Here is a 26,759-nt window from a genome sequence, read left to right as displayed (position 1 = left end):
GCTGTATGATTTCCCTGTATTTGTTCGTCAATAAATTGTGTTTCCTCTCAGATTTTATGAATTCAAATGGACACCCTGTATTTCCGAAAAAAAATTATATAACTTTTTTGCCAGGAGACAGTGCCACCTTTCCATGTCCGAAAGAACAGACGCCATGGTGGATCATGACAGCCGCGAAGAAAGAAAGCTCTGTACGGGACATTGAAAATGTGTGCCTGACCGGTATTCGAACCCGGAATCTCCTGCAGGCGCTCAACCCTTTTTTTTTCCGGTAACGTACTTTGCGTTTGTTCGGGGCAAATGTCCCATTACACCCGTTGAAGTTCATCGTGGATCCATTCACTCAGTTTTTTTCTTTTTTATTATAGAAGGCAGTTAACCCTCTGAATGAGCACGCTGAGCTACTGCGCCGGCGACCCCTAAGTCACCGAGGACACAGGAATTAGCACGGCTGCGCGGGCTTATCCCATGCACGCGCCCCAGCAGACCCACATTCTCAACTTACTCCACACACTACGAAAGTAGTGCTTCCTGCCCATTAATCTCAATGCTCATGGCAAGGCCTATTCCCGCATGTTGGAGACTATGTGTGCATCCGCACAGAAATCATCCTTGGCTTGTGACGGCCGTAAGTATACCCACAGCATGGTGGATCGCGATAACCACGAAGCATGAAATTTCAATGAATTACAAACATCAGCTATGTACGGGACGTTGATAGAAATCAACGGGGAGAGTTGAAAATGTGTGCCCGACCGGGATTCGAACCCGGGATCTCCTTCTTACTAGGAAGGCGCTCTAACCCCTAAGCCACCGAGGACTCAGGAATGTGACAAAGCACGAATGGTATTGATCTGATTAAAATAACGGAAATTTTAACAGCAAGAAGAAAAGCACTGTAACTAATACAAACAAATACGAGGGTCGTAACTTTAATAGTGGCAACTATTTATTTACAGCTCGTACAAAATTGATACGTTTTTCAAAGTTTTACTGGCCTTCAAAGTAGTCACCAGCATTGTGTATAAACCGCTGCCTGCGATGTGGAAGTCGTAGGATAGTCTTAGCAATGCCAGTTCTGTTGACAGTTCGAACGGCGCGGTCTATTGCCCGGCGAATTTGTAGCAGTTCTGAAGCGAATATCGTGAAGTGTTTCCTTCAGATTTTAGCAGCCCCATCAGTCAAACGAATCAGTAACACCTTGCACTGTAAGTGCTTGAGCACTGTCCTGCAAAATTATGGTCAGGTCCTCCATAAAGTGTCATCACTTCTGTCTCTAAGCTGGTCGTAGGTTGTGTTCCAAAAATGAACAGCATCCTACCTTGCGAACGTCACTGAAGTACTCCTGCAGAACTTGCGAGACTAGCACTCCTGGAGGAAGGGATACTATGGAGACAAGGCTTAGCCACATCCAGTGGGATGTTTCCAGAATCTGACTAACTCTGCAGGTCAGTTGGTAGAGCACTTGCCCGCTACAGGTAAAGGTCCTGAGTTCTAGTTTCGGTCCGGTACACAGCTTTTATCTGCCAGGAAGTTCAGTGTTCTAAAAGTTTGCGTAGCGTGTAACTGAGGCGAAATATGGGAACCAACCCGGTATTCACCTAGTAGGAAATGAGAAACCGCCTATAAACGACATCCCGACTGACCGGCACACCGACTCCTCGCCGTTAATCCGCCGGGCGGATTCGATCCGGAGCAAGCACACCCCCCATCCTAGAAGCGGTCGCATTAAGAGCGCGGCTACCCAGGCGGTTAGTTGCCAAGTCCTTTTGGCGAATGTGAGCTGTCTCATTGTTAGTGTGGTTGGTTGAGTGACACCGGGGCAGGCGACGCGGACGCAGCCTCCGCTGTGGCCGGCGAATCGCGACGCAATGCCGGCGGCGCGGCCGTTATTAATAGCGCGCAGCACAGCCGGCGATTGATGACGCCGCCGCCACCGCCGCCGTTGCCGCCTCCCACAATAGAAACCAATTTCCCGCCGCCAGATGAATGGGGAACCGCGAGTTATATTCGGCGGCGGCTGCCCGCCGGTCGCTGTCGGTAATTGCAGCCGCTTCCCTCCGCGGTCACGCACATATTTTAACCGCGCAACCAGTAAATTTCGAGCAAAGCCTTGAGGATGCCAACGAGTGCTGAAGCTGACACATGCCTGCCAACGTGGGGACACCATATTCGGCACCCCAATTCAAACTGATTTCAACTAAATGCCATCATCTCTGTTGTTTCATCGTGGATACGGGACAATAGCTGGTCAGACATTTACCAAAGAAAAATCGCCAAACAGCCGTTTACTTTCAGAAGATATTTTATTTAGACAGCCCGAAGCGACGCGCGCCACTTGCACCCGAGTGACGTGAGAAATGGGCGAGGGTTACCTACTCATGGATGGGGTAGGGTAAAGAAGTTAGTCCAACCTAAACCACTAATGAGATCTGCGACCCTCAATATTGGTACATTGACCGGCCGACATCGTGAACTCACAGAAATGCTTAAAAACAGACGTGTCAACATTGCCTGCATCCAGGAGACCAAGCGGAAAGGTTCAAAGGCAAAAGAAATCGGAGATGGCTACAAACTCATCTATCATGGTACAAGTACACGAAACGGCGTAGCAATAGTCGTCGACCAGGACTTCCGTAACAATGTCACCAGTGTCAGCAGGGTGTCAGAAAGGCTTATGTCTCTCAAGAGTGATTCAACAGCTATCACTGCCCACATTGTATCTTGCTGTGCACCTCAAATTGCATGCACTGAGGATGATAAGGACAAGTTTTGGAACAGTCTGGACGCCCTCCTCCGAGCAATTCCCCAGGATGAGTGCATTATTGTTGGAAGACATTTAGACAGACATGTCGGAGCTCACAAAGAAGGATATATGCAATACCATGGAGGACATGGGTTCGGTGTGCGGGACGATGATGGATGTCGGATACTTGATTTTGCAGAAGCTCATGATCTCACTGTGACTAACACATTCTTTAAAAAGAGGCCAGCACATCTGGCTACTTATATAAGTGGAGGTCATGCTAGTTCGTCAACAAGACGTGAAGCTGGTAACGGATACCAAAGTAATTCCGTATGACTGCATCGCCCCTCAACACCAATTGCTTGTCCTCGATATTCGTAACTGTTATACAACCCAAACCTAAATCTAAGAGTGGGCCTGACCGAATTAAGTCGTGGCGAACGAACACCCAGCGAAACGAGTTGATGACAGCCTTTGAAACCTTCTCCGTGAAGACCGATCAGTCGGTTGAAGGTATGTGGAAAGATGCTGTGGAACAAATACATCAAGCAGCGACAATAACGCTGGGGAAAACCATACCTGGAAGAAAATACATTCATAAACAAACCTGGTGGTGGACAGACGAAGTCAAGCAAGCAATCAAGGAGAAAAAGATGTAGTACAAGACTTGCCACTAATCTCCAGAAATATCGCAACCTGAAATCAGCAGCAAAAAGAGCAGTAGCTTCAAAAAAAGACTAGTATTACCAGACTGTATGACCAGCTTGACACACCACCGGGAGAAAACAACATCTACCGTCTTCTTCAGGTTACCTTCCATTCAGAAGGCTGCTGCACTCAGCGACTGTTATATATTCAGGTGTCAGTCGTCCTTTTTAAATTTTATTGACAGATCTATATTACAGCTAGAAACCAGCCATTCTCAGTGCACTATCACCGTCTTACTAAGTCACGTCACCGTTCAACTCAGGGCATTGGACACGTCATGCACATCAAGGGAGCCGACGCCAAACTGCTGAGAGACAAACAATCTATTCTCCAGCGTTGGACAGACTACTTTCATAACATCAGCAACAAAGAGTTTACGCATCCACCAATTAGTAGTCTTGATCCTACCTTAGGACTCGTCCCCTCAATTACACCTGAGGAAGTAATGCTTGCCATTATCAAGATGAAAAATGGAAAAGCAACTGACACAGACGACCTACCAGCGGAAATCTGGAAAATGCTCGGTTGGCCTGACTCAGAATTCCCTGCCTCACTCTTCAACCGAATCATCGCCGAAATACAACTTCCACAAGCATGAACAACTAGCATAACAGTTGCAATGAGGAAGGGAAAAGGAGACGTGAACATCTGCTCGACTCCTCTGTCATACTTTAAAGATCTTTGAACGGGTACTTGATAGCATACTCAGAAGTATTGTCTCTGAAACACCAATCCAGTGTGGATTTATTAAGGGAAGTGTGCAGGTGCCCCGTCGTGTTGGACGTACATGTGGCGTCTTGTTTCCAGAGGAACATCTTCGAGAAGCTGCGGTAAGTCTTCTCGTAAAAAGTTACCGTACATCTGACCATTTAAATTTCCCGAGAGAATAAACGGCCCTAGTAACTAAATGGTCACACGCAACACCACACCACACATTGACATTGAATCTGCGTTGAAATTGAGATACTACAGTGGCATGGGGATTTTCGTCTGCCCAGACATGCATGTTATGGATGTTATTGACGCCATCTCTTGTAAAGTTTGGCTCATCACTGAACATTATGAAGCGATAGAACTGCCGATTTCCATTTAACCAGTTACAAAAGTGCATACGGTTGGGACAATCATGTCGCTCTAAATGCTGAACTTCCTGCAAATGAAAAGGATACAGTCCATTCTCATGAAGAATCCTACATATCTTAGATTGTGAAACGTTCAATCGGGTAGCTAGGCGTCTTGTATTTGAACGAGGACTACACTCTACAGAATTAAGAATGTTTTCCTCTTCTTGAACGTCACTATGTCTTTCGGAGTGAATACGAATACTGGGAAGAGTACCAGTTTCTAGCAATGTTCGATATGTTCCACGAAATGTTTTGGCACTCGGAATCCTACGATTACGATACCGACGGTGATATTCGGCAACAACAGCTTTTGCATAACCATCACAGAAGCCCAAAATGTACACCATCTCTCCATACTCCTGCGATGAAAACTTGGACGGCATCGCAAACTGTACTGTACACAGGAGGCAATAACAGTAAACAGTGACTGCAGTATCAACAACGTAGTTGTTATGCAAACGTACCTGCACTTGTCTACCTAAGACTGATCGTGTGTCCTGAGAATACAAGCGGAGCGCTCCATACACCGTGGCATGCTTCGGAACTCTGTTGTAGGTCTTTAATTATGGATCTGATCACATTACTGTATTTACATTTTTTTGTTCCAAATAACCTAAGCAATAACCTACAGCAACCGGCGGAAAACCTCGTGACTCACCCTGTATAAGGCCCGAGGTGCTGCCCCACAATATCAGATTGGCTCCTGAACAAAGAAGTTCGACGATCACTACTCCAACACTTCTACACCATTTTGTTTCAAATTATCTCAACAAGAAAGGGGGTAGGAAATGGATGAAAGGACTTGCGACGCTTCCCCACAATTCATAACGGTGTCGCAGTATTGTAGGAGCAGACTCTTCGACCCCACTCTCAACGGGAGAAGGCCACGCATGTTTACAAGTGAAGCAGAAAGGAGCGACTGCGGAGAAAGCAATTGGTGGGAGACACAGAGTGTGCCGCAGACACAGACACATAGGCGGATACGGCGCGCCCGCGAGCGGAGTATCGCGTGCGGACATCACGCCCCGACACCAGTAAAACGCCACACCGCGATTTATGTGATGTTTCCTCCTCGCGTCGCTTCCGGCGACGCGCGTGGAAACGGCAATAAATTAAGCCCGCGCGTTCATGGATGCCCTTCGGAAAACTTCGTGCACAGCTCTGTGGATCTATTCGTCCGTGAAATGAAATATGCCGCACTGCATTCGGCATACTTCAGAAGAGCCACTGGTGCACCACTGAGAAGTTACTGTGAGCCAGTGAAGACAATACATAAATACGGACATGCTGACTTAACCGCCGCTAGATATGAAGCCGTACTCACCTGTCCGGGCATAACGCGCTGTTAATCATATCGAGTTATATACAGCAATTCGTTCTTTTCGAGATATCTAAATATCTAAAAACAGTTTACAAACTTGCTCGCAATCAAAATCGTTCGTATCGAAGATGTAGTTTCCTGTAGATAGTGAAATAAAGAATAATTTCCTTTTTTAAGATATGAAGCCGTACTCACCTGTCCGGGCATAACGCGCTGTTAATCATATAGAGTTATATACAGCAATTCGTTCTTTTCGAGATATCGAAATATCTAAAAACAGTTTAAAAACTTGCTCGCAATCAAAATCGTTCGTATCGAAGATGTAGTTTCCTGTAGATAGTGAAATAAAGAATAATTTCCTTTTTTAAGCGAACACCTCTTGTTCACATACGTTTGCATTCTATTCACGTATATTTTACCCGGAAGTTATTTTTAAATGTTTAGCAGTTTTATGATATGTATCAAACAAGTACAGCGTATAATTACCGCAGAAAAATTATCTTCGTGCAAACTACAAACGTGTATATTGATATACATATATTTTTAAATAATTGTTAGCCCCTCTTCAAATTCAGTGTTGGGTCCCTGCCGCCATATTAGATGCATCAAGTGGTTCCGAAAACTTGGAATCCACCTCCATCAACCAATCCACCTCCTCGGCAACGACTTCTGCGCCTACACACCTATGACACTGAAAGCTGCTCGCTCCCACCTACATACAAATATTTTTTTTGCGATTTTACAAAGGGTGCTCACTCGAATTAAAACTCAAGTACATAAACGAACACCCGTATGCCAGTTTTGAAGACTGTACACAATTAATTCTGAACGTTGAGCAACTGCCCCCCCCCCTGGCTGAAAGCGATATCATTTCAACTTGTCTATTCACAAAAAAAAGTCATCAGATCCAATACAGTTACTGTTCCGTTCAACGCAAGACGAGTTCTCTACAAAACAGTGAGAAAGATGTCTAATGTTGAAGCAAACAATGAGGCATCTTGTTTGTCTATGGAGGACGCAAGAGACTGTAGGGCAGACAGTCAGATGCAGATATCTGAGACAGAGAAGTCACTCAGTAGAATATGAGGAAGGTGACAACAAACAAAAAATTTCTTTTTAAGAAAAGGAGGGGATGGTCCTGTGAAACCAAGTGTCAGTAGTCGACAGAAAGCGATAAGCAAAGGCATAAATTATAAGGCTGCAGGTGGGAGGGAAATGCGGGCGGAAGCCAACAAGAAGAAAAAACATGCAGACCACAGATTTTGGTGCATTAGAGAAAATGCCCATCCAGGTATAAGGGCCCATGAAAACTTAGACACGATTAAATACCTCTTTGAGTCTATTAAGACTTTTGGGGAATATAGTACGCAAACCAAACCTTTTTTCTAAAAGGGCGGAGAATGTATAAAACATGCGTATGTGCTGCGTAAATGCCAAGCATACAACGTGTACTTACAGAACAATTGGAAATTACAACTGTACATCATTTCACAATACATTTTTGTTGATCGCATGATGATAATGACCAGCCATCTGACATCTATTGCTGCAAGAAAGGCACCTCTAAGTTTCTCCACGCACTGTACCCAAAGTTGTGACTTTTCAACGGCCGCTCCTACAAACCAAAAACCGCAATTGGCCTACCGAGGTCGTACTTTAATCATTACATTACGACCCAGCGAGATTCCACAGTGGCAAGATACAGGACTAGTATTTGGGATGACGCCAGTTCAAATCTCCGCCTGGCGATCCACATTTAGGTTTTTCGTGATTTCCGCAAACAGCTTAAGAAAAAATTCTGGGATGGTCCCTTTTTGTAAAGGACAGGACGGAATTTCTTGCCGATCCTTTCTCTAAGCTGAGCTTGAGTTCGTTCTCCAATGACCTCGTCGTCGACAGGGAGTTAAACCATAATTCGCCTTCCTTCTCCCTTTTCCTTACAAAAGTGAAACCATTTACGGCGGTAAGACTGAACACGATCGGTGAAATGCTCCTTCGCGAGTTCTACGATGCATTCCGACGCATCTTGCAACCATTCAAACGACGCTAGCATCAGAACGGCAGTAAGCGACCTGTGGTTTCCTGTGTGTTATGTGCTGTATCTGGAATTACACAATGAATCTGCGAGCTCGCTGTAAGAGGAGTTATGCAGTGCACCTACAAAAGAATAGCCTACAGATAAGAAGGATATGCTTTTCATCTATGCAGGAAAGCGCAGACGTGTTCAGATGGCAAAAGTGTATGTAATAACACTGACGATTGCTTATTTAACTTAATAGTAAGGAAACAAGTAACAAATCAGAAAGAACAATCCTATAACAAGAACAATCCTGCTGTCTCCCAGAGTCAGTCTAGTACCTTTCATTACTTACATGAAGCGTCCATCACACCTTCGGCTCTGTTCTGCAACATCGTTTCTTTTTATTAGTAATATAAAGTAAATCTATTATCAAACCAAAGGCTTGTTTGAACACCACAATGCTTTACTAGGCATAGTCCTATTAGAGTTAGTATGCAGTTGGCCTTTAACCGACCTTCGAACTCACTTCCCCAACCCAACATTCCCAGACATCAAAAAAGTAAAAAATCGCTGATGAAAGTCCTAGGACTGATCGAGGACTGAACTCGACATCTTTGGATCCGAGGTCTCGCACTTTATTGCTGAGTCACCACGATATGTAACCAGTAAAAGTCAGTGTAAGATTTTGGTCAATTTACGTAAAAAGGAGAGCGAAAAAGTGTTTCTCTCGTCCATTATGGACACTGCTTACACTGTATCTGTGAGGTAAATGGAGGATGATTTGATCAAGTACAGCGGCCAGTGACGATTTCTGCTCGGATTACATTTTAAGTCTATAATATAAGGGGCGATCAAAAAGTTTCCGTTTGAGGGCGTTGGTGCAGCGTACGTATAAAGTAGGGCGACTCCGAAACGGATACATAAGCACCGACGTGTAGTTCAAATGGTTCAAATGGCTCTGAGCACTATGGGACTTAACTGCTGAGGTCATCAGTCCCCTAGAACTTAGAACTACTTAAACCTAACTAACCTAAGGACAACACACACATACATGCCCGAGGCAGGATTCGAGCCTGCGACCGTAGCAGTCGCGCGGCTCCAGACTGTAGCGCTTAGAACCGCTCGGCCACTTCGGCCGGCACCGACGTGTAGTCAAGGGATTAGTGTGACACCCGTGTCTTTCCAGCGTGCGTGCGGTAAATGCGGAAACGTGAACTATGGTGACGTTATTGCCAAATGCGTTCAAACAGGACCGACGTGGTCTTTTTTGATTACCGGGGCCGACAGCTTATTGATTTTAAGGAAACTGGTGTCTCCATCACTGTGTAACGTACCTAAAACTCTGACAAGGGGTGCACGTGCCCATATTGCTAATGTCGTAACACGGCGTTTAACCAAATGGGTATCTTCCAACCCGGTGCGTCGGTGTGACGATTGCCTCAATGCTCATAGCGATCGCTTATTATTGGCATACCGATTCTGGACTGTACGGCCTTCGAACAGAAACTTTTTGATCGCCCTTACAATTACAGTCCCGGCGCCTACCGTCGCATTGACGGGAGCACTGCAAAACGCATGCATGCGCAGCGTAGCCTGTCTGTCGTGTTACAGGCGCTCGCCACTGTAACAGCACTCTGAATGTATTTACTCCCGTCGTAGTTAGAAAAATACTAAAAACGTAATCAAACAGGGTACGTTTTTAACTGAGTACAGGGTGCACTTGGCGGGCAGAAAAGAAACAGGAGCGGCACCCGTGACGTGGGCAGGGCGCAGGAAACAAATGAACGCGCGATGACACTGGGCGTTTGCAGGCCTGATTAATGACCGCACTGGGTACGCTTTAATTTTATCGCGCGTTTTAACTGCATGTGTGCGCGCTTGTTTTACTTTCATTTCGCTGCCGCCAGGCGTAAACAAATCAGTGCGGGGGTTCACCGCCGTTATGCTGTTAATACGATGAGTGACTGCCAATGCGAGGTCAAAACGTGCAAATGCTGACTGCACAGCTCTGCCCTGATCTGATAAACAATCATGCTTTCCAGACTGACAGAGAATCACAGGGAACTCCCTGACGCTCCCGTCACTCGTGAACTTCCATACTATCGCTGATCCTTTTGGTATTATCACCAACTATAAAACGACATCCACTTAGAAGTATGGTTGTATTTCGAATTAAGGACACATTTTAATGGCAGTTGCCACGATAATAATGTAATCTGCACTACGGTGTGCACCGACGTGGAATTAAAAACCATGGCTACTTCGAATAGCACAATATATTTGAAATTTTTAAATGTTTTGAAAGTAGCTGAGTAAAAGAGAGAACATACGAAGATGCTTTATTTAAGGTCATCAACAGTTTGAACCTTGAATAAAGGCTCCCATAGACTTTTCCATGCACTACGATCTTCGCGTACTGATTAAGTCGTTCTCTCGCTCTTTTTTCTCTCTTGGAATCGCACAGAGAACTTTTTCGGTCCCTCTAGCAACAGTTCCCATATTTCATTTCTATTCAAGTCTTAATTACGCTGACAAAAGTCAAAGCTATTAACAAACAATGATAGCAAACTTCCAATTTCAAACGCATCGGAATCATCGTTCCCAAAACTATTTGGGAGACTATTTTTCCCTCCTGCCCATTTTTATCTATTTTATTTTCCATACAGTAGCCGTCTTCAACTGCCTTAACTACAAAATATCATCGACTGGTTATATGGCTCCGTTATTAATTTTTGCTATTTTGTATTCCATGTTTTGATAACACATTATCTGAACTGAACTGATATCATACCTAACCTGCACTAGCGGCTAATACTACTTAGTCGTCAGCAACCCTAAGAAAGTTTTGATGTTTTAACACGGTTTTTTCTGGAAGACGTGAAAACTTCATTGTAAGCTTTAGCATTGACGTATGTATTCTTCAGCATACTAACATATACTGAATCAATGTCTCGTCTCGCACGCCCTATTGGTACAGATTTTGATGAGGTGAAGTCAAAAGCTTTCTAAAAAATCTATGACTCCGACATGAAAGGGAATTCATGGTCATGCTGACACATTACAAGAAAATAATCAACACGCCACGTCATTTGGGTGTCGTACACAAAAATGGTTCAAATGGCTCCGAGCACTATGGGACTTAACATCTGTAGTCATCAGTCCCCTAGAACTTAGAACTACTTAAACCTAAAGAACCTAAGGACATCACATACATCCATTCCCGAGGCATTACCTGCGACCGTAGTGTCGTACACACATTTTAAAAGAGCAGCATTATTTCGCTGCTCGATAACAGATTTTAGGAGCAGTTGTGAAATGATGTTGAAGGAATTCAAGTACGTAGTCAACACTGAAACAGCACTAACGTTATCAAAAGTATTTGCAGAGAACTACCATAAAGACATATTTTCTACTAGTTGTTAACCGCAACTACACTCATATATCAGTAGGTTTGTTATGATGAGTAGTGATACGGAAGCAAGCTATTGTGCATACAATAACGTCATCTGCTCTCACGTGGCTGCCTCTTCGGGTAAGCGAAGAACGGTGCATAGGTGCGTCCAGTCCCCCCAACTACACCGACACACACGACGACGTGGCACGCGTGCAGCGTTGCTGCCGAGCGGTGCATGCGGGTATGCGTGGGCAGGAGCGCGCATCTATGTATTGTGCTACTGACGTAGCTATCGTTATACAGTGTACATTATGCAAAAAAATGTATTATTTTTTAAACTTCGTTTACGTTCACTGGTGTAAAGAAATGTGTTCTAGCTTCTACTTCACTCTTTGCAGCGTCGATTAGCCTTTTTTCCCTAAAGAAACCTATATTCTTCCTCAAGGTCCAAACCATATCCATGCCAAATTTCATCAAAATCGGTTCAGCGGTTTAGTCGTGAAAAGGTAACAGACAAATACACTTGCGCTTTATAAAACATTTAATTACTATATCTTTCTTTTTCCTGTGAACAGATTTGGATGAAATACCTGTGAAAATATCATGAAAATTTGTCTGATAGTTTTGTAGAATAGCGAGTTCAGACAGAGACAACGGTTTTACAGTTTTATTAGTACTACAAAATAGACAGATATAGAAGAGATTCAAATTTTTTGTGAGAGTTATTTTCACGCCACTCTCTACCTATCTCATCAACAGTTTCATAGCGTGTGTCTGTAACGACACAATCTATCAATATGACGTGAAGTCCAACCTCAGTGCTTTATATCTTATTGCCTTTTATGTCAATGATGCCATCCTAATTTGCAACTTGAGCTTAGACTAGGACATTGGCGGATCGATTAATAGAACAGGAAGTAACAAAAGCTGTCGCAGCACAATAACTTTCTTGAATGACACCATGTTACTTTCCAGGCGTTCACCCGTCTCTAACCCGTCCCGCGTACGCTGCTAAAATTGTTTTTCACGGCACCTTTTGCAGCCCCTGGTTATGCTAACAAATTACTCTTAGCAGAGCTTCCAACAACAACTCTGAAAGTCCGACACTGATAAATAACACCATGTGAATAGACGGAAGACAACTTTTCCAGCGTTTCGTCGTAGTTAGCATTACAGGCCACCTTTCAACGTCTACGACTTTTCGGCGAATCCTCTCATCCACAGAAAGAGATTTTTTTTCCCTCGTCCTCATTTCTTCCGGGCGTGTCCCGTGTCCTCTCGGACCGCTCGCCAAATTAGAACTGGAGTGAAACTTCTCGTAACGTAGCAGATGGCGAGCGCTATTCGACGCCACGGACATCTTAGAACTTGAGTTAGTCCACCAGCAGTCATCACTTCTGGCTTTCAGCTTCTAAAAATACCGAGATATCAAAATGTAATGCCCTCTCCCTTACCTTTATTCTCTTCAATGTTGTTCTTCGTTTGAAACTGTGGAGTCAGTTTACTATGCCTTATCATTTAAGTATTAAACTTTCGTTGCAAATATATTTTAAATCGTTACAAACATATTTTAAATCTGGGTTGATATTCAGACGGCACTTTTTTAACAACAAAGCAAACGAAAATCAGTTATTTGTTCTGCGCTACGCTCATGTAGTCTGATTTTTATCAAATGGTCTTCTCTGGGAGAGGAGCAAACCAGAAATGGTAGCATGCTCAGTGCCATTCATGATGATGAACACGTAGTTAAGCCATATCTGATTCAAGTTGGGAGGTGACTCGGGAGGAAACGATTACATTGCATGAGGTCATAGTACGTAGCATTCTGAACAGAAACAACAGAGAAACTTATTTTAACGACAATTTCCGAAATACAATTATATGAAAGTAAATCAAAGATCACAATCACTTATGGACGAGACAGGAACTGAAATTGAGAGTAGAAAAGCAAAATAGGAATGTTTAATTCTTGTTTTCAAATGTCCCTTTATAAAGGAAAACCCAGGCGTATTGCCCCAATTTAATTCTCGTCTGAAAAGTGAGTGAAATAGATTTTAGTGTCAGTAGTGTTGAGAAGCAGTTGAAATTGTTGAAACTGAACAAAGCCCAACTGCTCGATGAAATCCTTATGCGATTCTATACCCAATTCGCGGCTGTTCATGCTGTACATTAATGATATTGTGGAAAATATTTACAGAAACCTCAGACCTCTCGCAGACGATGCAGTTGTCTACAACGAAGTACAGTCTGAACGAAGCTGTACGTTCTGTCAGACCTTGATAAGTTTTTAAAGTATCACAATGATTGGTAGCTCGATTTAAATGTTAAAAATTTAAAATTTAAATACTTTTATGTAACACTTAATAGGGTCATGAAATGGAACCATCACATAAACTCAGTCTTGGGGAAAGCAGGTAACAAAGTCCGGTTTATTGGTAGAACACTAGTGAAGTGCAATCAGTCTACAAAGGAAACTGCTAAATTGCTCGTGCGACCCATTCTAGAATACTGCTCAAGTGTGTGGGACCCATACCAAGTAGGAATGGCTGGAGGGAGATACTGAACGAAGGGCAGCATGAATGGTCACAGATTTCTCTGACTCGTGGGGGAGTGTCATTGATATGTGAAAGAACTGAACAGGCTGACTCTTGAAGATAGACAGAGACTATCCCAGGACCTACTGACAGCGTTTCAAGAACCAGTTTTAAACGATGACTCTAGGAATATACTAGAACCCCTACACATCTGTCCCAGGAATATACTAGAACCCTACACATCTGTCCCATACGGATCCTGACGACAAGATTAGATTAGTTAAAGCACGTGCACAGCCATTTAAACACTCACTTTTCCCGAGTTCCATACATGAATTGAACCAAAAAAACCTTGCCATGCATTTCAAAGTGGTTCGCACAGCGTAGATGCAGTTTTACATCTTGGAGATACGGCCCATCTATGAAAGGCTGTCTGTTTCGTGCCATATGCGTGTCGCTTTTCTGTATTTATGCAGCATCTTCAGTGGCCTGTAATGCATGTTCTTCTCATGTACATAATAATTGCGTTACATGAGGGCTATTAGGAAAGTAAGGTCCGATCGGGGGCGGAATGGATAAAACAATGAAAGTCTGATGAAGCTTTGCACAGATGTGGTCAGTGCATCTAGTATGCCCATCAATCGCATCACGTCGCACTTTTCAGTTCTGAGCGCACAGTGTGCACATAAAGATGCCTAGAACATAGTATCTCACGGCAAGTATGAGCACCTGGTGATAGATTTCGCCTGATGTCATGCAGTCCACATAACACCGCTGTAATGCGTTTCCTCCTCCGTGAGAAATTCGGCCGTACTCTCCAGGAGCAATGAAGATACTCCTGCAGCGTTTTCGATGGAAAGTGATCACTCATAAAATGGATAAAACAATGAAAGCCTTGCACAGATGTGTTGTTCAGTCTTTCCTGTAGCCTGTAACTGGCCACCCCTGAGTTTCATCTCTGCGCACATGAGCTGCTGGCTTTGAAGACAACATATTGGCACAGACAAAGAACTGCAGACCAACGCAGAAAATTGGCGGAAAGCACACCGTCTGCCTTCTACGACGAGGATATTGCAAAGACGGTACAACTCTGTGACAGATGTCTAAGTCGATGCGGCGACTGTGTAAGTGAAGTTGCTGGAGGGTGTAGTTAACTGTTGCAAATAAAGTTTTTTTTCATTTTCACTGTGGTTTTCATTTCGCGATCGATCCAACGTTACTTTCCGAATAGACCTCGTATAACATACCAGATGAGTTGGTATATTAGTTATTTGTTATTCTCTTCTTAGGTAAGCATTTTTAACACACGTAACCATACAGGCAGAAGGTAATAAAGGGAAGAACTGTCACATCACAGCGAAGGCAAATTTCCATCTCTGGTTTCTTCCATTAAATACACTTTTAAATTTAAATACATCCACAACCTATTACGTATCTCATTACTATCATTATCCAAGATAGTAGCAAGTTTAAACAAAATTGCTTGTATGCGTTTGTACTTTTATTATTTGTTTTCTTAGTGTATTCTTTTGTAATATTTTCAATAAAAAAAGAAATATCTAGTAATAAAACTGAACTTGTATGGCAGAAAATGTAAAATCACGCAATGTGCCACCTGCCACATAATAACAGGCAGCAGGTTTTTGCTTAAGAAATAAATATATAAATAAATAGGTAAGAAATAACTTTCTGGAGTGCAAGTTTCCTACATTTAAATTACTATTTAGTTCTACTAACAATTTTGTGATCTTATTATTCCATATATGTCGTCCCGGAGTTGCCCTTATACCAGGATGTCCGTTTTGCGGCGTTTGCGAACACATTTTGATAGAATTGAGAGAACACTTCACTTTCACTCATATATATATATATATATATATATATATATATATATATATATATATATGTGTGTGTGTGTGTGTGTGTGTGTGTGTGAGAGAGAGAGAGAGAGAGAGAGAGATAGCGTTATTGTTGTGTTGTTGTGACTGCTCTGAGGAAACGAGGATTTTCTGAGTGGACGAGTTTGTAATATTTTTTTAAAGATATTGTGGTGGGAGATTAAGTTACTATTTAGCCTACTTATGTTCTTCAAGTCAATTATGTACAACTCTAGGAAGGCAGTGTAAATGGTCACAGGCTCCTTTGACAGACGAGGTAGTGGAATAGAAATGTAGGAACATCCTAAATGGCTAACACCCAGAGAAAGACGCCATTCATGTCGCGAAAACCTGCCTAAAAAACTCCAGTAATCGAATTTCAGAGCAGAAACTATTTATTTGTATTAGCACACGCCCACGAGATTTGTTGATAACATTCATGTAACGGACCAGTTAATGCGACCGTGGCAAGCAGCATAAAACTGCATAACATCAAAATTTACATGCAGATTACCATAGTCACATATTCGTAATTGGGTCACATACTCATAACTGGACCATTACGTGAATGTTATCAAGAAATGTCTTTTGCATGGGCTAAGATAAATAACATTCTGGTTAAGATGAACATGCGCTCGATACTAGGTCAGGAATAAAAAACTACACTCTATTGAGAGTTTACGTCAGTATACAGGGTGTCTCATTTATCTTGACCACCCTAAATAATTGTTTGTCCAGATGCAAATTACAAAATGTTTCAAGAAAATGTTCTTCAACCGTCAGGGGGACATCAATCAGCATGATTGCCTTCGTTGTAGCTTTGTTTTTTTCAAAGATATGAACAGCGGTACGACTTTTTAAAATGGCACCCTGTATTTTTATTCGGTAATTCACTTCCTCTCCTAAAGACCTATTTGAATATTTTTGAAAATTTATCACAGTGTACCGTTCACTGAAACACGACGTTATTTATTACATAACACAACATTGACTTTGAGCCCGGGATCACAAACTCGTCCACTTGCTGGAGTTGTAAAAAAAAATCATAACACAAAATTGACTCGTTGACTGAAAGAATTATTTACTGCTTCCAGTGTTGCCTGCTGAAGAGAATTACAAGCAGGCACGATACGTTCCTGCATGTCCTCTGGAGTTGTTGGAATATCGCGTCTGACAACGTCTTTAATGCATCCCCAAAGAAAGAAGTCCAGAGGATTTAAATCAGGAGACCCAGCAGGCCAAGTAACTGTTCCTCCTCGACCGATCCATCTGGCAGGATACCTTCGGTTCAGAACATGGCGTGCACGCAAGGCATTATGTGCTGGACATCCATCGTGTTGATACCACATAAGCTTTCTGGTTCTTAGCGGCACTTCATCCAGAAGAGGAGGAAGAATTCGTCTGAGAAAGTTGGCATACGCTGTGCCGTTTAGACTACCATTGATGAAAGGGCCAATAATTGTAGTACCAAGCATCACACACCAGACGTTAACTCTCCTCTGACGCTGATGTTCCACCTGTCTAAGCCATCGTGGGTTGTCACTGGACCAATAATGCATCTTCTTTGTATTTACATGTCCTTTGTTTGACAAGGAACATTCATCGGTAAATAGAACGTTGGAGAAGAAGTTCGGGTTGGCGAGGATTTGCTGCTGTGCCCACTGACAGAACTGTACACGATTCTGGAAATCATTCCCATGCAATTCTTGATGTAGAGGTGTACATGGTAAGGATGGAACCGGTGACGTGTAAGAATACGGAATGCCAATCTCGTCTTCAAGCTCTCGTGTCGTCACATGTGGATTAACTGCAACGGAAGCTAGAACATTAACTTCGGCAGCTTCGTCTGTGCGAGTGCTACGACGATTGCGTTGTCGTGAGTTGAAAACTTCCCGTCTCCTGAAGCGTCGCAACAAGACGAGAAAACATCCGTCGGGAAGGTGGGTTCTTGTCAGGCTATCGCTCTCTGTACAGTTGCGCTGCCTGCGTAGCATTTCGCCTAACAACAACAACAACAATATGCTGATGCAGTTTGTAGGAAGGGCAGCCTTTTTTGTGTGCCTACTCTACACAACAGTATTTAAAAGGACTAAACTACTGTACCAAATGTACCCATACATAAGAAAACAGTACTGCAATTACTGTTCTGCTAACTTACATTCCCCATAGATGAGTAGTAGCATTTCTACCTTCACTTCGTTGGGGTAATTCCACTCACACAACTCTTCAACTGACAATGGTTGACGAAATGACGGGTGTGCATTCTACTTATGTTTACATTTGTCCTCAGTCAAAGTCAGCACATGGATGTGTTCCATCACCCCGAATACCGGCACTAAGCACTGGGAGCGTCAACATCAGTGTTGTGTTATGTAATTGATAACGTTGTGTTTCAGTGAATGGTACACTGTGATACATTTTTGAGTAGGTCTTTAGGAGAGGAAATAAATTACCGAATAAAAAATACAGGGTGCCATTTGAAAAAGTCATACCACTGTTCATACCTTCGTAAAAAAACAAAGCTGGAACGAAGGCAATCATGCTGATTGATGTCCCCCTGACGGCTAAAGAACATTTACTTGAAATATTTTGTAATTTGCATCTGGACAAACAGTTATTTAGGATGGTCAAGATAAATGGGACACCCTGTATAACAAGACTGCATATTTGCAATCTGTAGAGTATGTATAACGACCAGCTAAATGAAAATGGGGCAGACGGTAAAAATATGTGTAAACTGTTTAGTATTTCAAAAGTAATCACCGTAACTGTTAATACATTTATCCCACTGTGAGACAAGACAGTCAATGCCTTCATGAAAAAATGCTTGTGGTTGCCTACGGAACCATGTTGTTACATGAATGTTTCCATATTATTAGAGCCCCGAAGAAAGACATTCGTGGCGTCGATTTGTTTCGGTCTAAGAGATGCACGACTGGATACAATTATGATTCCGTAGGCAACCGTAAATATTTTCTATGAAGTCACCGACCGTCTTGTCTAACCGTGGAATGAATGTATTAACAGTTATGGCGATTACTTTTAAAGTAATAAAAGGTTTACTTACTTTTTGGCATCTGTCTCATTTTAATTCGACTGCCCATTATAGAAGACACTCACATACGAACAGTCATTCTCTTCATGCTCAGTCTGTGAATGACGCGAGAAGAAACCGTAACACACGATTCCAGAAAAACTAAACACCAGCCGCACACTTCACAGAGAAGCAGAAGGTGGGTACTGGCAGACTGCAGATGGAATGCTGAGGATACTAGGCAGTGGACACAGATGTAGAACGAGATGCAGACGGAGCCGGAGCCGGCCATCTCTCACGAGCTGGGCATAGTGCGACTGCTTTGAAAGTCAAATGTAATTCCCGGCCGGCGGACAGCCGAGGGGACGCTCGAAACAAAAGGAGGCCACGCCGGCCGCTCCAACTTTACGACTCTGCTCTGCTCCGCTGCACCGCGCTTTGCATAAAAATGTCATGCACAGTAGTTCCTCAACGGCGGCACCACTATCTGCTCGAGCGCCCGATAGCAGTTCGTCCAACTAGTTCTTATATCTCGCGTTTTAACACACAACTGGTTTGGGACATCTATCCGCGTTACGTTTCGTGAGCCTCTGATAAGAAGTTCAGGATACTTTTCACAATTTTGAAAGAAAAAGATAAACCGAGCTTCTACTTTTTTTTACTTAATACTGTTATTACGTCGCCGTTCGCTCCACCCCAGGCACCGCGTTCATGTGAGATCAGTGATTTAACTAAGATATGGCAACTGGGACACATTGTCTAGGCGCGTTCCCGTATGGGGGGGGGGGGGGGGAGAGAACATATATGGAACTGGCTAAAAAATGAAGAAGGGCAATAGACAGAGCGGAGAAGGAGGACAAGAAGGAGGATGAAAACGAGGAAAGAAAGGAAAAGGATTAGAAGGCTCTAAAATAGCATGGTGCTGATGTCGTGAGGATATTCGGATTAGACTGTATTGATTTCAGAAATCCTTTACGGCAAATGGAATATTTGAAAAAGCGAACTCGTTGCTTGTCCTACCTCGATCCGAACTCGTGCTGTCCGCAGCTCGTGGTCGTGCGGTAACGTTCTCGCTTCCCGTGCCCGGGTTCTCGGGTTCGATTCCCGGCGGGGTCAGAGATTTTCTCTGCCTCGTGATGACTGGGTGTTATGTGATGTCCTTAGGTTAGTTAGGTCTAAGTAGTTCTAAGTTCTAGGGGACTGATGACCATAGATGTTAAGTCCCATAGTGCTCAGAGCCATTTGAACCATTTGAACTCGTGCTACGTCTCGAATGGATTTATCGGTGACGGGACGCAAAACCTTCACCTTCCTTCTACATCTGCATACACATTCAGTAATGCACCATACGGCGCTTGGCGGCGAATACCACGTACCACTACTAGTCATTTCCTTTCCTGTTCCACTCGCAAATATAGAACGGGGAAAACGACTGTCTAACAGCCTCCGTAAGAACCATAATTTCTCGCATCTTATATGTTGGAATCGTTGTGCAGGCGCCCTCAAACGCCGGTTCTCTAAGTTTCCGCAGTAGTGCCTCGCGAAAAGAGCGTTCGTCTTCCCTCCAGGGATACTAATTTGAGTTCACAAAGCATCTCTGTAATACTCGCGCGCTGGTCGAACCTAGCGGTAACAAACCTAGCAGCACGCGTCTCAATTACTTCTATGTCTTCCTTTAATTCGTGGAGGCCCCAAACACTCGAGCAGTACTCAAAAATGGATCGCACTAGCGTTCTATACGCCATCTCCTTTATGGATGAGCTACACTTCCCCAAAATTCTTCCAATAAAACGAAGATGAGCATTCGTCTTCCCTACTATCAACCTGGCGAACTCATTCCATTTCACATCGCTTTGCAACGTTACGCCTACATATTTTATCGATGTGAATATGTCAAGCAGCGTCGTAGTAATGCTCTAACGTTCAAGATTTTTTTCCTTCCTTTAATACCACAGCCGATTCCTTTTCCTAACTAAGAAGCGATGCGATATCAAAAACTATAAACAAAGTTATTGCGGTTTCTGATTTTTTCCCTGCGCAATTCATATACGGTATATTTTTTGATATGCAGTTTGAGTGTTACTTCCATTTTTATGCACAGTGTTTCGAACAGGGTCGTTGTCGTCTTGCTAAGGTGCAACGACAGATGTTGCAAAGTGTATTCCCTTACTGGACTCCAGCCACAAAGTAGACACCTGTACATACTTCACTAGAACCATCTGACAAAGCAGACTAGGTCAGTGGTCGAAATAATACAGCCTAAGAGCCTGTGATTTTTAATGAACGGTAGGCCTACATCTCACCATCGAATGTACAGAAAAATTTCTGAACTGTTCACAGCGATTGGAACAAAATGCTAATGTGAACTGTTCAGTGCTTCCAAATATCCTATGAGAAGTCTACTCTGAGGAAGTGACAATGGAGGTGAATTACATAAGCGGCGGTCAACACTCACCGCTATTTCGGAGACTGCCGAAGCGTAGCAGCGGCGGCGGCGCCAAAGGCACGGCTCGTCTGGATGGCGCGTGCTTACCTGTGAACAGAGGAGAGGTGGTCTGTTAGCACGCGTGGCGCACGCCGCTACACGCTGCACACATTAATATCTCCGGCCCGGCAGCAGACGAGCCGTCCACTTTAATATCTCTGGCACCTTGCCAGCGAGCAGGGGCTACTGAACTGCGTAGAACGCACGTGGCTACCAGAATTCTCGCACGAGACGCGGCGAACTTTGCGTCTCGCGTCCAAGCAAAACAGTGTGATGTAAGCCGTGAATCAAACATAGCACCCAATAAGAATAGTTCACTACATATTGACAATAATTTTCGCAGTACTCCTTTCTTTCATCCCACAAGCACAACACCGCACTGGACTAGCACTCGTCAGTCATACGACATAAATAAGCAAATTAAACTTCGTAACAATCTGGGCCAAGGTATCTGCAGCCACTTACATTGGTGCCTAGCCCAAGAGAGCATGTAGGATTCTGGCACAGCCCCAATGTTCATTCCCTGCAGAACTGATTTTGACAGCTAGTAAACTATATTTGATAACCTATTGGAAGGAAAAATATTGCAATACTATCAGTTTTCGACAAAACATACCTACGCATACATATAAGAGTAGGCTTCTTGTGCTTTGCCTCACTTGTAGGTTCACCGAGCGACCGGACGCAAAGAAACTAGATTTATATTGTAATGCAGCGTGGTACACATTCAGTCACAACTGTGGTTCAGATTTTCAATCGCTTCTTCAAAGCACACTTTCCTCCATTATTATTGGCCTCTGGTTTCATTACGATACAGCCATTACTGATACGTATTACTCATAGTCAGTTTCGTGTGTTATCTACATACACTGTTATACATACAATAATGACAACAGTACTGCAATTACAAGGGAAAAATATTAAATTCATTTACTAAATAAGTAGCATAACTTCATATACTTGTAGTGAAATTCGCAGTATGAATACACTCAATCTCTATGTCCATTCCGTATTCTGTCGTTTTGAGTGTTTGGGAGCCTACAAGTGATTTTCTTCTTTAGGTTGTTCTCCACTGGGAGCTGCGATCCTCCCATGTCGACTAGTACTGCAGGTCTTCTCCGGCTCATTCCTTGGTCTAGTGTCACTTTTGCAACGTGTACAGCAGGAAAACGCTCTTACTCAAATTTAAATTTTCCACTGTCTTATTATATGGCAGCTCCTAACTCCTTGACAACTGTGTGCAGAAGTTTACAAACTCTTATGTCCCTCGCTGTGTTAACGGATGAGCCACATTTTTAACTCGCAACACTGAATCTTTTTAGTGTTTGAAATTCGCGGCCTTCTTTTCGCGACGTCCTAGTAATGCCTGGTTTGTGTAAGAACAAGCGAGGAAAAACCACCCCACGACTTACTTTAGAACATTGTTTCAAGAAAGGGCAATTTCGTTTGAAATTCTGGAGAAGTAAAATACTGTGAGGGAAACTTGTACAGAAACCAGACTGCAGTTTGTCTCCACAAGTATAAGGAGGGACTTCATATAGTCCCAGTCGATTTATTTTCTAAATAGACCATGATTAAATTTTATACTTGCTCGGGTGGTTCCTCTGTTACAGCCACAATGGCTTCCGTCTCCATCCCCAGCAAAGCTAGTAGTTCGCATCTAATAATGTCGACGAGAATTTTAGTTCTACACACTGATTTAAGGGAAACATTGGGAAAGCGACGTCTGTACAACAGGCGGACGTACAGGATGATTCTGAAAGAAAGAACAGATTTCAATTCATTATTACAGACAAACTATGAAAGAAACACATTGCGCACGTCACTGGACAGAGGAAGATTCAAAGTTTCATATTCACATCGACATTGTACCATATACTCGACATAAGAGCAATGTGTTTTTCCAGAAACATCGACATTGTAGTCCATTTCATTCCACACACGAAGTAACAGGTCCCTCTTTTTTGAATCGACAGCTTAAAGATTTCGATTTCTCATGATCTTGAAGAGTAGCAGCCATAGGTGGGAAAAAGGCTTTCTTTTATGTACCGCCAAAGAAGAAAAAGCCGCAAGGTGTGAGGTCCGGTGACCTGGGAGGCTAAAACCAATGAACAGGATATTGCTGCCCACCTCTTCCGCTCCAACGTTGTGAGGTGGTGTTAGGTCCATAAACATTGTGAACAGAAACGGCTCAAAAGACTCTTTCGGAAAGTCTCTTTCATGTTCGACGACGACGCCAGGACTTCGTGACCCCAAAACACTTATCACTGTGGCGAATACTTATCATTGTGGTGGTTTAAATTACCCACAGATAAAATGTACACTCGTCTGAAAAGATGAGTCGTTCGGAAGAAGTGTCCTCTACCATATCCTCGAGAACCGAAAAGCACAAGTGGTACCTTCTACTATGGTCGCCGGGAAGCAATTGCTGCAACGTTTAAGGTTTCACATGTAGGCGTCGCTTCAGGACATGCCTCGCCGTTGCTTGATGAAGCTGAAGTTCCTGGCCTGTTTGTTTTGTGGACTTCTGAGGGCTCCGTATGAACGCATCTCGGATATGCTCGACGTTTTCATGAGACGTGCTTAGCCGACCAGTGACCTTTCCTTTGCATACGCAGCCAACTTCCAGTAACTTTCGATAGGGAAAGAAGCTAAAGTAATGAATTAAAATTTGTGTCACGGCCAGGACTTGAATCTTGGTCTCCTGCTTACTAGCCATTACACCACCGTAGCGTTGTGGCTACCACAGCTGCATGGACTACCTAATCCTAATGCCTCCCTAATACCAACTTCAGTTCAAACCTTCAGCCCATTTTTCCTCTTCTCGCATCATCACTATTGTCGAAGCTCTCCGACACTGAAATAGCACCCCAGCATTGTGCGTAATGGGTTAATCCTTCCTATACCTTACGCATAGATGATATATTGATCTGATTGAATTACATTTTTCCGGAGACATATGAGTCTCAACTTTATGATCGATAAGAAGAGAATAGAAGCTTTCGAAATGTGGTGCTAAGAAGAATGTTGAAGATTAGATGGGTAGATCACATAACTAACGAGGAGGTATTGAATAGAATTGGGGAGAAAAGGAGTTTGTGGCACAACTTGACTAGAAGAAGGGATCGGTTGGTAGGACATGTTCTGAGGCATCAAGGGATCACCAATTTAGTACTGGAGGGCAGCGTAGAGGGTTATAATCGTAGAGGGAGACCAAGAGATGAGTACACTACGCAGATTCAGAAGAATGTAGGCTGCAGTAGGTAGTGGGAGATGACGAAGCTTGCACAGGATAGAGTAGCATGGAGAGCTGCATCAAACCAGTCTCAGGACTGAAGACCAGAACAACAACAAGTATAGAAGATGAAGCAATGAATTAAAATTTGTGCTACAACGGGACTTGAACCCAGGTCTCCTGCACTACTTACTAAGGATTTATCCTGTTCCATAAACGTATCCGCCACGGGAAGAAGTACTACTTCTTCGCGCCGTAATTATTCTTATCTAAGTTTTGCAGTTTCTAGCCCAGCAATGACTATGGGACTGTACACTGTTGGCCATTTAAATCGAAACGCCAGGAATGATGGCAAATAAAGAAACTCTAATTCATTGCTTCACATTCCATCCTTATCGAAGATAAAGTTGAGACTCTTACACTAAAAAAATGTAATTCCATCAGATCAACAGATCACCTATGCCTGAGGCACAGGAAGGGTTTACCCATTTCGTACAACGCTAGGGTGCTATTTCATCGTCGGATACCCTCGGCAATGGTGACAATCTGAGAAGCAAGAAAATGGGATGAAGGTTTGAACTGAAGTTTGTGTTCTGGAGGATGATGGACTTAAATTTGCTTGTGTAGAGGTGACTTCCGGCTGAAACGATGGCAGAATGCACGTTACACTTGAACAACGGATTGACTTCGCACAAATTCCAACACTGTGTTTATATCTTTTATAGTTTGTCTGTAAGAGAAAACTTAAATCTTGTTCTGAATCACCCGGCATGGTTACCGAGGTACGGAGGCAGCTGAAGGAAACTTGGAGAAGAGTTCGAAACGGGAAACTCGAGAGATTGCAGCCCGCTCTAAGGAGGAAACACTAAGTATCATCCAGCAGAAAGGGAAAAAAAGACTGAATGTGGTAGGAGGGGCGCGGTGTGAAAGGAAGCGGGTGAGGCGGTATAAGTGAGCAGCGGTCTGGAGAGCGGACAAAGCCGGGATTGCAGCACGGCGGGCGGCCAAAAAAAGGAGCGCCGGCTGCGTGCCGTGCCGTGCCGTGCCGTGAGGGCTGGGCTGGCCAGAGACCCGCTCCTAAACGGCCGCGGCGACCGCCATCCTCCGCACTAAATCGCGATATTTACGGCAACGGCAGGAGGGCGAGCGACGGCGGTTGCCGGCCTCGCAGGCGCCAGTCTCTCTGCAGTCGTAACCCGCAAACCACCGAGACGTACAAGGCAGACGGTACTCGCCAGTGCACTACGAACTAAGAATTCATACCCTTCCATCCATGTATCCGCCGTGGGAAGAATTATTATATCATCGCGCGGTAATTATTCTAATTTAATTTTTGCAGTTTCTACCCGAGCAATACCTAAGGGGCCAGGAAGGATAGGAAATAAAGAAATTTTACTTATTGTGTGTGTTCAGTATACACTGAGGCGACAAAAGTCATGGAATAGCGCTATGCTCATCTACCGGTAGCAGTTGTACCGCGAACACAAAATTTAAAATGACATGTGTTGGGGGAGCTGTCCTGTGTACTCAGGCGGTTCGTGTGAAATGCTTTCCCACGTGATTACGACCGCACGATGGGAATTGACAGACTTTGAACGCGGAATGATAGTTGGAGTTAGACGCATAGGGCATTCCATTTCGGAAATCGTTATGGAATTCAATGTTCCGAGATTTACAGTGTCAAGAGTGTGGAGACAGTACCAAATCTCAGGCATCATCTCTCGCCACGAACAACGCAGTGGCCGACGGCCTTCACTTAACGACCGAGATCAGCGGCGTTTCCATAAAGTTGTCAGTGCTAACAAACAAGGAACACTGCACGAAATGACCGCAGAAATCAAAGTGGGACGTACGACGAACGTATCCATAATGGGCTATGGCGGCAGACGACCGAGGCGACTGCCTTCACTGACTCTCTCTATCTAAACTCAAGAGCGAGCAGCGCTTGTGGTGGGGGAAGTGGCCCTTCCAGGAAGAACGCTGCCACTGGCCTACAGGGGCACCCAAAATCAGTTGCCTGTTACTTGTCTTGCGGTGTAGATCGACGTGCAGTGATATACGTCGTTTCTGTTCGTGGGATCTTAGTTGCCAGTGACAGACTTTTGCCAGTGACAGACAGTTAACTTTGTATACTCACTGATATACTACGGTATCCGGAAGTGATGGATAATCGCCCTACATTGCAAGAAAATGTGCAGAACACGAAGAAGAGAAGGTATTTGCGGAGTAACGAACGTTCGATCGTCTCTAATGTTAAGGAGGCGACACAATAAGAACTTTC

The 26,759-nt window shown here is 43.7% G+C and overlaps 1 protein-coding gene and 1 non-coding gene across 4 annotated transcripts in view; both read right to left on the bottom strand.

Annotated features, from left to right (window-relative positions):
* The window catches only part of LOC124596567 (ski oncogene), a 629,377-nt gene that overhangs the window by 82,453 nt on the left and 520,165 nt on the right, over nt 1–26,759 (bottom strand). For 2 of the 3 annotated variants that reach the window (XM_047135751.1, XM_047135753.1), the window contains exon 3: nt 21,214–21,291. The exons of the other annotated variant lie outside the window; for it this stretch is intronic. In XM_047135751.1, the coding sequence (XP_046991707.1) occupies nt 21,214–21,291 (78 nt within the window). The remainder of the gene's footprint in view (nt 1–21,213; nt 21,292–26,759) is intronic. 3 annotated transcript variants of the gene reach the window in all.
* Nucleotides 747–821, bottom strand: Trnat-agu. The gene has a single exon. It is a non-coding gene; the product is annotated as a tRNA-Thr (tRNA).

Source organism: Schistocerca americana, chromosome 2 (genome assembly GCF_021461395.2).
Source record: "Schistocerca americana isolate TAMUIC-IGC-003095 chromosome 2, iqSchAmer2.1, whole genome shotgun sequence".
NCBI classification, from domain to species: Eukaryota; Metazoa; Arthropoda; class Insecta; order Orthoptera; family Acrididae; genus Schistocerca; species Schistocerca americana.
This window is presented reverse-complemented; position numbering and strand designations above follow the sequence as displayed.